Source organism: Carica papaya, chromosome 9, assembly GCF_054855325.1.
Source record: "Carica papaya isolate Zhongbai chromosome 9, ASM5485532v1, whole genome shotgun sequence".
Classification (NCBI taxonomy): Eukaryota; Viridiplantae; Streptophyta; class Magnoliopsida; order Brassicales; family Caricaceae; genus Carica; species Carica papaya.
The window spans coordinates 24,262,614-24,276,969 of record NC_142317.1 but is presented as its reverse complement, the minus strand read 5'-3'; the positions used below and the strand labels follow the sequence as shown (position 1 = coordinate 24,276,969).

Genomic DNA, 14,356 nt, shown 5'->3' with positions numbered 1-14,356 from the left:
GAGATGGAAGAATTAGAGAACTTGCTGCAGCTGCTGGCCAACATTCAGCTTAACAGCGCAAATGACAAACTCTGATGGAATTTGAGCAAAAGAGGCAATTTTTCTGTCAAGTCTTTTTATAGTTCTTTGGAGAATCACTCTGCTGTTATGGCCACATTTCCTTGCAATCTGATCTGGAAATCTCATGCTCCTCCCAGAATTTCATTTTTTGCTTGGGAAGCCACTAAGGGACATATCCTTACCCTTGATAATCTCATGAAAAGAAGGGTGACTATGGCCAACAGATGCTCCATGTGCATACAGAACCTGGAATCTTGCAATCACCTCTTATTGTGGTGCCAGGTTACTCACATGCTCTGGTCTATGATTTTCAATCTCCTGGGCGTTCACTGGGCCATGGCGGGGTCCGTTAATGGCGAACTTCTTGCTTGGGAGGGGATCAGAATGAAAAACAAGTGTCTCAGACTCATTCTCCTGACTATTTTCTGTATAATTTGGAAAGAAAAAAACAATAGAATATTTGAAGGAATAGAAACTGATTTTGTCACTATCAAGGATAAATGGTTATATTATTTTGGATCTATTATACCCGACCACAATCCTGATAGCTTAGATGATTTTCAATTGATTGTAAATATTTTTACAGATCTGTAAATTCTCTTTTCCTTCTACATGGCCGGCACCCCCTTGGCGTCATTTCATCAATATATCTTCCATACTTTCATTTAAAAAAAAAAGGTGGTTTCAGAGAAAACAAATTAATAATCTGCTAAGGGTACTAAAATTCAAATTCATACCTGAGGATCATGACCCTTTGCGGCAACAAACAACCCACCAACACGAACCAGAGGAAGACAGTACTCAGCTGAAAATTTATATAAATGAAATTAATGCTAAGCAATGATAAACCATATGATAAGAACTTGTCATAAATACCTAAAATCCTCATCTCTGCCACTGCTCTGGCAACTGCAACATCAAAATGCTCTCTGAAGCAAGCATTCTGCCCTAAATTCTGTCCTAGAACAAGATTTGCAACACATAGGCAGTAGAAGATAATTAGTGACAAGAAATTTGAGACTAATGACAACCAAACAAGATTAAAATGCTTCTCGAAAATCACTGCCTCTCAAAATAGATAATTTTGGAACAGACAAATCTGATTACACATGTTTATAGGAAGACAGGGCGCAGTCAGTAACGTATAGACTCAAGTTTTTTTTTTTTTTTTTGTTGAAATAAAAAGTATAACATATAGACTCAACTTGCAGGTATATTTCTGAGGAAAAGAATCATGACAAAATGGTTGGCCATCAAATTGACTGCATTCTGGGTTGATGAATTTTGTTTAAAATATTACTTGAGCCACATATATTAAGTGGTTCAAATGATGAATGCATTCTCCTTTGAGAACATGTCAACCAAAAAAATCCTCTCATCACAAAGAAGTATCAAAAAAGGCAACTAGACCATGGCAGAGTAGAAGTCAATGAACAATTTGTAGCCATCAACTTTAAGGCCCCTAACTATGGATCTGGTTGTGGCTCTAGAAAAGGTAATCATATTAGGAGCTAGACAGTTTAAGGGATATTCTTCACTTCTGACTTATGTTAAACAACTAGTAAGGGCTTGTTAAGAAAGAATTCTCCAATCTCTTAAATATAGATGTAACGACCCGAGAAACCCTAACCGGCTCGGAATTGTAAACTAAGCATGTAATTAACTTCAAAATTTTATTTAGGTAAATTAAATATTTTAATTTGAGGAATATTTGAAATTACAATGTGTGGTGATGCTTAAGATGCAAATTTTTTTCAAAAATTGAGAAAAATTAGAAAATTGTAGATCTAATAATTTTCAAATTTTTATAAATCGAGAAAATTAGTAAAATAATAAATTTCATAAAAGAAGAGGAATTATTCCCGAAATAATGAGGGAGAATTTAGCAAAAAAGGAAAAGAGGCAAAATTTGGGAGAATTAGGGTTTTCCCCCAAGTGGGAGAAAAATCACCTGAAGAAAAATTTTTCTCAAAGGAAATAGGTTTCCAAATATTAAATTAGCAATTTCCCCAATCATATTTAAACCCAAATAAGATTTCATGGACAACTTGGAAAATTTTGGACACCATGTGTCCGAATCCGAGTGGAATCATGGTGCCACCTCATCAAGATGGGGCCCACAAAAATTTGTGAATAGGATGACAAAGAGGACACCTCAAAACCAAGGCAAACAAGTGGCCACCATAGCTAGCCACATAGGAAATTAAAAGAAAAATGAAGTGGAATTATCAAGGGTGGAGGTTTCATGCATGGAGGGGGAAAAGAGGAAGATCAACAGTGAAAATTCACCATTTCTTGGTCAGCCACCTGAACAAGTGGAAGGACAAAAATGCCCTTGGGGGTGTCCATGTAGAAGAAGCCGATTGGGGAGGCAGCAGCCGGGTCGGCCACCTTCAAGCCCTCAATGGCCAGGATCAGTTGCATGTGATCCAAAGGCCGAGCTTGCTCCAAAAACCCCATATTTAACCCCCTCCAGTCGCTTGAGGAAAAAGAAATTGTGTGAAACCAGAATGGGTATAGAGGAAAAAGAAACAAAGAGAAAGTCGTGTGAGCCAGAAAACAGAGCTTGCGCGACCACCAGCAAAAGGGAAAGAGAGTGAAGAAGAGAGAAAGAAAAAATTTAGGAAAGCAAAACGGGAAGCTAAGGGAAGAGTGAGGGAGAGGTGGGAAAGAAGAAAGAAGGAAAACAAAAGAGTGAGGAGGGGGTCTTAACAATGTTAAGAAGAAGAACATTATCAGAGGCTGTCTTGATAGATGAAAGTCTACAATTATTTGCTTACAAGAAACCAAATTGGATGACATTAATGCTAGAACCATTAACGAAATTTGGCGTCAGGATGAAGTCGGTTAGGCATCCCTTTCTGTTAATAGTACGGCGGGTGGCATTCTTGTGAAGTGGAACAAAAGCCTTGTTGACTGTTGTGAAACTCTGGTTGGGGGAACAACAGTTGCATGTAAGTTTGTTAGCTTAAGTAATGGGGTGGAATGGTTTTCTTCGAGGGTATACTGTAGAGCTTCAGAATCTGATAAAGAGACTCTATGGAAAGAATTAACCGAATGTCATGTTAAGTGGGGTAATAAGGGTATCATCGGTAGTGATTTTAAGATGATCCTCAAGAGAGAAGAAAGATTCAGTGGTCATTTCTCTGCTTCCTGTGCCAAAGAATTTCAAGCTTATGTGAACAAGTTCAATCTAGTTGATTTACCTTTGAAAGGCGGTAACTGGACTTGGAGTAATCAGATAGACAATCTTTCTTTCTCCAGAATTGATCGATTCCTTATCTCCAGTGATCTCATCCTTTAACTCCCGGGTTTAAATCAAAATGTACTCTCTAGACCCAATTCTAATCATTTCCCCATCTTATTAGATTCTAATGGGATTCAATGGGGCCCCTGCCCATTTAGAATTGATAACAAATGGTTTAAAAATTGTGAGTTCAAAGAAACGATTGTTAACGTTTGGAACTCTATCAACTGTAAAGGCACCTCAAGTTTTATTATTACCTCAAAACTCTCTAGACTAAAAAATGAAATTAAATCTTGGACCAAAGAGGTGGGTAAAGTTGAGGAAAAATAAATAAATGATTTAATGACTGATCTTGATTTTTCGGAGAACATGGAAGGTCCTATTGGCCTCTCTAATGCTGATAGAGAGAAAAGAAATGGACTGAAACTGGAATTAGCTGACAAACTTCACCTTGAACCCATCTCTTGGAAGCAAAGGGCTAGAGAAAAATGGATAAAAGAAATTGATAGAAACACCAAGTATTTTCATTGTCTTCCCAATCATAGGAGGACAAACTATGTTTCTGAACTACTTGTGGATGGTAATAAAATTGAGGGTAATGAAGCGATACGAGAAGCAACCAAATCACATTTCTTGAATATTTTCTCGGAGGTTTTTTCTGTTAGACCTCTTCTTAACAATCTACAATTTGACAGATTAGACAATTCTGCCAATTCTATTTTGGAAGCTGAATTTACTGAATCAGAAATTCTGAATTGTCTCAGAGACTGTGATGTTGATACATCCCCTGGCCCGGATAATTTTAATATAAAAACTTTCTAAGAATTTTAGGATATAATGAAAGGTAATCATGGGTTTTTTCAAAGATTTTTATAACAGCAGTTCCTTTGTTAAATCAATTAATTCAACATTTATTGTTTTGATCCCAAAAAAGAAAAATATTGTAAATTTAAAGGACTTTAGACCGATCAACTTAATCAGCAGCCTTTACAAACTTCTCTCCAAGGTGCTTGCTAACAGACTTTTCAAAGTTCTTAGCCGGATTATTAATCAAAATCAACAGGCTTTTGTGCATGGCAGACAAATCACAGATCCTATTTTTATCGCCAACGAAGTTGTTGATGATGTTATAAGAAAGAAGGGCAATGATTTAATTTGTAAACTGGATATGGAAAAGGCTTTTGATCATATATCTTGGAATTTCATTGACCACATGCTTGATAACTTGGGCTTTAGTCGGAAATGGAGAAGTTAGATAAAAATGCATATCACTTCACCAACTTTTGTTGTTTTGATAAATAATGGACCCTCTAAATTCTTTAAGGTTATTAGGGATTTAAGGCAAGGTGATCCATTATCTCTACTTCTTTTTATTATTGTAATGAAAACGTTTAACAAGCTCATCGACAAGTCTAGTAATCTGAGGTTGTTCAAGGGCATCACAATAGGTAATCAAAATAAAAAGACAGAAACTACGCATCTTTTCTTCGCTGACAATACTCTCTTCTTCTGCAGACCAGATATTGATAACTTACTTCATTTGAGGTACATCTTATTATGTTTTCAAGCAACATCGGGCTTAAAGATAAACCTTGATAAATCTGAACTTATTGATCTAGGTATGCATAGTTCGAATCATATACTTGCCGACACTTCTCCTAATTTTGCTGTTGTCATGGGCTGCAGATCCTCTTAACTCCCGATTAAATATCTGGGAGTCCCTTTGGGCAGTAATCATAAAGATACAAGAAGCTAGGAACCTATTGTTGAGTTATTTCAAAACAGATTGGCTGGATGGAAAAGTAAATATCTGTCAAATGGTAGGAGACTAACACTTATCAAGAGTACCCTCTCCAATCTTCCCATCTATTACTTATCTGTTTTAACCATTCTTAAGAAAACAGCCAAAAAATTGGAAACTATTCAATGTCATTTTCTCTGGGGTGATTCTGATAATAGCCATAAATTTCATTTGGTTAATTGGAATGAAGTGAAGAAACCGGTTGCTACTGGTGGTTTGGGGCTAAAATCCATAGTAACTTTTAATAAAGCTCTCCGTGGTAAATGGATTTTGAAATATTTTTGTGAACATAAAAAACTCTAAAAAGAGGCTGTTGACTGTAAATGGTTGGTAATAACCGTCTTGATATTACTAACTTGGACAAAACTGTTTTTGGGAAAAGCTTGTGGAAAAGTATAATGCGCAGTTTAGATTCTGTTCTTAATGGTTCTAATTGGAAAGTGAGCAATGGAAACACTATCCGTTTTTTGGAAGGATAAATAGTCCAGTATGGAATCTTTTCAGAATTGTTTCCCTCACATTTATACCATTGCCAAGAATAGAAATTCACTCATCAGGAATGTGTATGAGGATAATTATTGGAATGAGGAGGTAACCAGAAACTTAGAGGACTGGGAAGCGCAGGAATATGAAAGTCTTCTCCAACTTTTAGCTACCATTAATCTTGATTCTAGTGAAAATTGTCTTTACTGGAAAGCAAATAGAAATGGTACATTTTCTGTCAAGTCATTTTATAGACTTCTTGTGGATGGCCAAACTAGATCTCCTGGCAATTTCCCCAACAAAATTATCTAGAATTCTATTGCACCACTCAGAATTTCTTTTTTTTCTTGGGAAGCTACAAAGGGAAGAATTCTTACGTTTGACAATTTCATGAGGAGAGGACTGAATTTGGCTAACAGATGTCTTTTGTGCATGTTGAACACTGAAACTACTAATCATCTTCTTCTTTGGTATCCGACCGCAGTTAAGTTTTGCAATATGATTTATAATTTTCTTGGCGTCAATGGGTTATAGCTGGGACTGTTTCTCAAGAACTTTTAGCTTGGGAAGGAATTATTACGAAGCATAAATGTCACAAATTTATTCCTCTATCTATTATTGGGTGATTTGGAATGAAAGTAACAAAAGAGTTTTTGAAGATAGATATACTGATTTTGATACTATCAAGGATAGATGGTTATGTTTTTTTTTGTTCTACTATTCTTGGCCACAATTTAGATAGTTTAGAGGATTTGAGATCTATTGTTGATATTATTACGGATCTGTAAATTCTTCTCTATCTTTCTACATGGGTTGCGCCCTCTTGGCGCTCTACCTTTAATATATTTTCTCCTGCTTTTATCTCAAAAAAAAAAAAAAAAGAGGGAGGAGGAGGAATGGGACTCAAACCCGAAGGACTTCTGCAAGTTGCAGAAACAGACCCATAGCTCGGGCCTTCCTTTCTCAAGGCAGTTCCTCCAACTCCCTCCACCATTTCCAACGAAATTTATACAGCATATTGAGCTAGATGTTATGGTGATTTAGGAAAAAGAAGCAAATCTTTTTGCTGCTCCTAAAAGAGAGAACGAAGCAAAATACAGAAGGTAGTCAGAACCCGACACCTGCAGGTATGCATGTCTGGAAACCGAGACGATTTTGAAAATATTTCCTTGATGTTTTCAGATGATCTTTAGGAGTTGAATGCATGGTATTTTAGGCTAAGTAAAGTAGGAAATTTAGGAGAAAAGAATTGAGGAAAACATTCAAATTTAGGTAGAGATTCTTGGCAAAAACAGAAGCTAAGAACTGACAGAATTAACCGTAATATGCCGGTTGGATTCCCTAGAAAGATGAAATCTCTGAAGGCTATATTTGGGCAAAATGCATCGCCTCCCACTAGAAGTTGTATGTGAATTACAGATTAAGAAAGTTTGCTAAGAATAATTTGTAATCTAAATAAGTAGTTTTTTCACACCACAGATTTAGGCTTAACAGAAGCAAAATGGAGATGCATGCGGCAGCTCAAATGTCAGCAAAATGGAAAGCTTAATAGGGAAGAAAATTTTGGATAAAGGTTCAGATGGAGCATATTAATTGGCTTTTCGTGGTCCTTAAATGCTATAATTAGTTATGACTTCTCTTCATTTGGTATATGAAAATTAATTAGGAGAGGGTATGTAACCCACAGGCCTGCAAATATAATTCTATATGCAGAAAACCCATGGCAGAGATAAAACCATTGACACTAAACAACATGAAAGCCATATGGAAGCTTGTTATGTACCCAAACTTTGCAATATAATTCTCTTTACCTCCTAGCCTCCATTAGCATATTACTCTTTCACCCAAATTTAGTCAAAATTATATCAAGCAATTCCTAGCAGTGGTGTCTAAGCAAATTCTCAATAAGTTCTATAAGAGTGATTCCCAACATATTTCGTCTTAAAACTCTATTTACTTTATTTGGAAGATCTTTCCTCGGGCTGTTGAGTAGTTCGAACTAGTCAGTGGTTCAACTGCACATGCAAAGCTGTAGCCCACTTCTTCACATTGGGACATCTATAGATTACATAACCCTAGTTTTATTATTTTGCAGTCAAAGGCTAGATATGAGTTACTATAGGGAGACATACCTAAAGTTGAAATTGCACCTAATAATTTTACACAGAATATTCATGTGCTTAAACAACTAAGAGAACCATAGAAATCCTATTAGAGAAAAAGCATTGTAGAATACCTCCGCTCTTCCCCTTAATATTTTAACATTTGACAGTCCTGTAACACTGACTGCATGCTCCAAGAAAACACAGCGCTTATTCATGGACTCCAGAAGCGTTACATTCCAACCTAAGCATAAAAAATTGGTCATTGTTCATCACATAACACAACAAACCAAAAATAAGTCGTACAAGTTGAAAATGAAGTGAGACCTGGGCAAGCTATTGCTAAAATCAATCCAGGAAGCCCGGGACCACTTCCAACATCGATAAGGCAGATATTGTCACATGAAGGGCTACAACATGAGATATATGAAGTTCGAATTGGAGGCAAAATTGCAAGCGAGTCCTCAACATGCCTCTCCATCACTTCACTTACCTCTGTAACAGCTGTGAGATTCATTTTCTGAAAATTGAGAGAAATAATTGGCATTATAAGTTACATTCCATTTGACCCAAGAAAAATAAGAAATACTGTCATTTAGGATTCCACAAATATTGATGGGAAAAATATAAAGGAAGAAGAAATTCGAAAAAGGCTGTATATTATGTGTTAAAGTATGCATAAAAATTGTGCACAAAAAATCCTATATTCAAGGAAGACCAAGAGCTGTGACTATTACGGAGTAAATACTGAAAAATAATCACACTGGATTTATAGTCATTAATTTACGATATATTTTTAACTGTTCTGTCGATTGAGTAACTATTAGATCCTTTTGAAGCCCAAATGAAATAAGAAGCAATAAATGGACCTATTTTATTCCAAATCTTTGTCAAAAAATTATCAAATATCAATCATGTTTTTGACACAGATTGAATACTAATCGTATTCATAGTCTCATAATATTTTTTTTCTGTTGCTAACCCTGCATTTGAACTGAAAAAAGTAGAGATGAAGAAGGGGAAAGGAAGGGATGCTCATTCTTCTTCTAGTTGTTTGGATATATAATCGTAATTGGTAAAAAAAAAGCGGATGAATAATAAGCATCTCTTCTTTTCCCGTAAAACTCCAATTTTTTCCATTTCTCCATATTAGAAAAAGAACAAGAGAAGAGTAAATGATTTAAAATACTGAAGAAAAATCTTCTACATTACCCTTAATATCAATAAAAGACACTAATGAATATTTTTTAATAATCAATCATCTCTTTTTATAAAGCTAAACCAAACAAAATATTACTTTCAATTATTACTTACACAAACAATAACAATACTTTCCTTTCTTTTTCTTCAAAAAGCTACTATTTTCCTTTCATTTCCTCTCCTCTCAATTCCATTACTAATACTATAACATACCGTGACAGTAAATTTTTTTGCCTGTATTGAGGCCAACTAATGACAATATATTGCCTAACTATTAACAAGTACTACAAACCCAACCGATCAACCCCTATCACAAATTCTGATTCCAATTTCTTAGAGACGCCAACGATTTTTCGGCAATAGAAAAGGCGAAGAGTAAAAACTAAAATTCACATTGAGAAAATGCGTGCATATATGTTTCTCATTCCCTCGTACTTATGAATAGAGAGAGAGAGAGAGAGAGAGAGAGAGAGACCTGGTTCCACTGAAGAAGAGCATCGACGTAGAGATGAATCTGGTCTTTTTGGCGGGAACTGAGAGTTTCGAAATGAGAAGGCTTAATGCTGGCGGAGGTTGTGGTGGTAATCGTTGAGAGTTCTGTGTAAATTCTTCGAGTACGAGACGCTTTTGGTTTGAAGAATGGAAACTGTTCGATAATAGTCCCCAGTGCCACCAGCCGATTGGGCGTTTGGCAGCAACGCCAGCACGTTAACATCCCTCTCTCTTAGCTCTCGCGTGCTCGTCTTCTTGTTCGTCGCAGACGAAACAAAATGTTCGTTGCCACTTTCAATCTTCCGTCTTTACTGATTCGGACTCCGTTTGGCCATCGCCATAGCCAAGTAGCTCAGAATCTCCAACAGGAATATCACTTTCTTAACTCAACACCGTAGCCAGTTGCCCATATAGCCTTTCAGTGACGCGTTAATTAGAGGTTAGACTGAGAATTTATGTTTATTTTGTTTTTATAAAATTTAAAAAATATTTTTAAGAAAATGTAATTTATTTGATTGTATTGGTAAGAAAATTCAAATTTTTTGTTAAATTTATTTCTAATTCTTAGTTATCAATTAAGATGATAAAATCTTATCTTAAAAAATAATAATAAAAGTAAGTCTTACTCCTGTATATGTAAAGAGTATCATATCATGCGAATTACATATACTTGGCAATAAAAATCTTAATATAAAATAAAAATTAATGTAATATGGAATTCAATTTACAATTAGCAAATATATTTAAAGTTACATATCCACTTTTTGTTATCTTAATGCAACTTACATATTTGTTTATGAAATTAAGTTTAGATTTAAAAAAAAAATTCATATCATTTTCAAATATGTCCTAAATATAATATATGTAAATTCACATCTAAGTTAATTAGAAGAGTATTTAAATTGTATAAAGATGTTGAAACTAAATCTATATATAATTTTATGTAACTTACAATAATACATTTAAATTTATTAGAATTGATAAAATTTAGAATGTATTACTCTGATTTTACATGAAATTTTATATGTGATCACTTATTATTATTATAATAAAAATCATCAATTTTTTCCATTTGAAAAAAATATATACATAAATTGATCAATAAGCAGTTCAAATTTGTTACAGTCTAGGTCAGGTATACACACTCTCAAACCCGCTTCACAAAAAAAGATTTCTACTTGTACACGTTTTATACTCGGAAGCAAGTTTAAATCTACTATTTTTCTCTTGTGAGCAATTTGATAATATAAATTTATAATTCGTGAACTATTTATTACGGCAAGGTCATAAAAGTGTTTTCATCATATTTAAGGCCTTATCTTTACGAAATAATTTGAATGCACATTTTGTAATTTGGCGATACTCACCTCATTTTTTCAAAGTTAGATAACCCTTAACTACATTTACTATTCTATGCTAGGCATTAGAAACTCTTTCTATAGTCACATCTTCATCTATTTTATCCCTTGATGAGAGCTCATTCCAAAACCTCATGCTATAACTATTTTGTATTTTATTCTTCCTTTGGAATATTCTTATGAGATAATCACTAAGCTTCCTAAATACTTAACTATTGATGAAACATATTAAGAATTAGCTTACAAAGTGTATGTAATATCCAACCCATAATTAATTTTGAAAATTTAAAAATAAATAAAAATATTATTTATAATTTAATTTAATTTAATTTTTTAAAATTATTGAAAAAAATATGTTAGGGATGTAATCGAAAATAATTTTAAAAAAAATAGATAAAAATTTGAGTTTGGTGGGTGTTTTTGAAAAAAAAATAGAAATATGGGGTCAAAGTACAAAAAAAAAATTTGGTCACGTAGGACGGCCCAGTTAGCAGTCCCGACGAATCGAAGCACGCCGGGTGGTAAGACACGTTGACGTCGATGCCACGCGGCCGATCCGTGTGCCCCACGATCGGATAGCTCAGAATCGATCATGCTCGCATAGACGACTTAAATTTGTTTCCTCCTTAGATGCAATCGGACGAACAAGATCAATCACGATAAACAGTCCAAATTTGTTTCCTCCTTAGGTACAATTAGACGGACAAGATCAATCGCGATAAACGAACCAGATCGATGCGGGATGGGTATAAATACTTCGTGTTGCATGGGAACCCAAACCCTAGCTGTTAACTCCCGCTGGAGAATAAGAACCAAGTGCTAGAGAAGGAGGTTGACCGCCGACCGTCGCCGCACCAAAGCCACAGTCAGCTGCCAAAAAAGGTAAAAATTTCTCATATCCGCTCGAAATTCAATTCCGAGCATCCTTGTGAAAAAATTGGAGCAAGAGAGACAGCGGGTAAGCCAGAAACTACGGGCAAAGCCCGGCAAGGCGGCCGCAGCCAAAACCCAAAAACCCCTCTAATGAGCCCCTTCTTACTTCCCATTTCACGCAATTTTTTGGTCATTGTATTCACCGTCTTTTTTTGTGCAGATTAGCCGAAGAAAAAATTCTAGCCGTGAAGGAGGACCGGCGAAGCCGTTGCACTCAGAGGTCCCCCCTGCTGGTAGGTTCAGTTTTTGTGATTCTCCGACCAACCGAGGTCCCCTAACATATTTTTCTACAAGGAAACGTGCAAAACCGTGCAAAATCAACCAGGCTTAGGCGAATTGTAACCGTGGACAGCGGAGTCAGTGCTGGAGCATAGCGGTGCTGCCGTGCCAAAACTCCAAAATTGGCCGGAAAGAGTTTTGTACATCAATTTTGAATTTTTTTGGGTATTTTTAGATATGTGACGAGTGTTTTAGATTTTTTTATGAAAAATTCAGAAAATTCGGTACTCATTGGGAGACGTAGTAGACAGCGCACCATCTTGAAACACCGATTTGGATACGGATCCCTCACCCTATTCTCCGTTATGGTAAATTGAGGCTCAATGATGTATAATTTTGTGTTTTTATGAAAAATTAGATAACACTAAAAATAATTACAAGTCACTAGTAGAGCTGGAACCAGTTAGTTCACGATTGTTCTAATTTCCTATTTATTTTCCTGTACTGTTCTATTTACTTGTTATTATATGGTGCATATTCTTAAATTATATTTTCTATAGTCTTATCAATTTATATGATTTATATGATTATATACCATCAGCATGAATATAATTTAATTGATCTGTAAATATAATATGAGATATTTGTGTGCGTGGTTGGTTTTTTCGTTTATGGGAATCTTTATGTGAAAGACTTACTAAATACCCAAGGAAAGAGCGGACGTGCCCGGTACATAGAAAATCCTACTGTGAACGTTACTTTAATCGAACGGGACTGGAAATTCCCTTAGTGGGAAGGTTTGGGAGATATGGTTCACCTTCATACCGAACAAGGTATTGAGACGATAGAATATTTGGTGTCCATTATCAGACAGAGTATGGAGGTGACCAATTAATTATTTAAATTTGATATTGGGTTCACGAGTAGGATGACATCCCTATGGACCTCCAAGGGTACCAGTAAGCAGGTAAGAAAGGAAAGTTATCGTCTCTTGTTGTTTTATGTATGAAAATAAAAAGTGATATGAATATGGGTTTTCATAGGTTGTTTTTGAAAAACTCGTTACGGTAAGTACGGAATAAACGATTTTCTTTATATTGAATGAATTTACTCAAATTAAGGACTCCATTATGTTGTTTTTTATTTTTATCAATATTCAGTTTCTTGTATTTATGATTAGTATGATATTCTTACTGGAATAGTGTATTTCACTCTTTCGTTAACCATTTTAGATCAAGAAGGGCAAGATCTAGATCCTAATCGGCAAGAAGATTATGAGCAATTCACCACCCAGACTCCCTTCAAGTGCTAGTGAAGGTTGTCCTAAGAGGCTTATTTATTCACTCTTCTTTTTATTTCCTTAATTACCATTTGTCTTTTAGTAGAGACATTTCTGTAGCCCTATTGTGAATTCTAAATTATTGTATAAAGAACATAAATCCTAACTTTATTAAATACTTCGAAATTTAAACTATACATTTATTTTCTTTAAGGTTTTGAGTTTTTACAGTATAAATAGCTCCTACTTTGAGTATCTAAAACCATTCTGTTACCCCTTTTTAAGATGGGAGTAAACTCTATACATGACACGACCTTTGTCACACTTGTAAACTTCATTACATTAATCGAGTTAGTCCACAAGACTTTTATCCCATCTTATTAATCCATTCATAATAGTTTAAACCTCGATAGAATAGGTTCTGTGGTTAAATTATCATAAAAATAAAGGTCATTATATTTAGAGTTGTAGGGATCATACTTGAGTTTTTTAGCTTTAAGTTTTTACAAGTGGCCTTTTTTGTCAACTCCTATATCAGTTTTGGCAATTATCTTAGGTTTAGTTAGCTTGCTCTCAAACTTTTTATCTTAGCACCCCCAAGCATCACTTACCTTAGCTTCATATATTTTCCTTACTACAGGGTTATGTTGTTTTCTATCATTAATCTAATTTTGGGTAATATTCTCATGCACTTAAAGGTTGTTTTTTATCTCCTCGAAGTTTGTCGCATAGTGTTTGATGAGGGATTGCATTTGCCTTCTCAAATATATCAGTTTATGTTTTAAGACTTTAATGTTTTAAAATTTCTTCTTTACTACTTGGGAATGGCCATCACACTCTTAACGAGATCAAAATTATGGGAAAGTTAATTTCTCACCTAGGAATTTTCTGTTTCTGTTATATGTGCACTTTTCATAATCACTATGTCCACTCATTTATTTTCACATATATGTTAATTAGTGAGGTAAAAAATGCTTAAAGGCTAGTAAAGAAGACTATATAATAGGAGTATTTATAATTTGGAACTAATAAAAAAGTAGGTCGAATTGGACTGAGATAGAATTGATATAGTTCAATTTAGTCTTTAATCCAAATGTGGGAAGATTGACAGTTTTAGTATGTCCATTATGGACAGAAAATTTTGATGTTTAGTACATGCCAGAAATTTTACTTCATCTGGTA

At 34.8% G+C, this 14,356-nt stretch overlaps 1 protein-coding gene across 21 annotated transcripts in view; it reads right to left on the bottom strand.

Moving 5' to 3' along the window:
• LOC110816851 (S-adenosyl-L-methionine-dependent methyltransferases superfamily protein) overlaps window positions 1-9,830 on the bottom strand; it is a 43,233-nt gene extending 33,403 nt beyond the window's left edge. For 6 of the 21 annotated variants that reach the window (XM_022045192.2, XM_022045193.2, XM_022045194.2 and 3 more), the window contains exons 1-5: window positions 9,369-9,828; window positions 8,021-8,213; window positions 7,828-7,937; window positions 937-1,015; window positions 798-865 (exon numbers count right to left, since the gene is read on the bottom strand). In XM_022045192.2, coding sequence (XP_021900884.1) covers window positions 798-865; window positions 937-1,015; window positions 7,828-7,937; window positions 8,021-8,213; window positions 9,369-9,608 — 690 coding nt within the window. In that variant the 5' untranslated portion in view covers window positions 9,609-9,828. Of the gene's footprint in view, window positions 1-797; window positions 866-936; window positions 1,016-7,827; window positions 7,938-8,020; window positions 8,214-9,368 lie in introns of all 21 variants that reach the window. The other 15 variants (XR_015816597.1, XM_022045198.2, XM_088212044.1 and 12 more) reach the window with 4 other exon arrangements.
• Window positions 9,831-14,356: the final 4,526 nt, after the last annotated feature.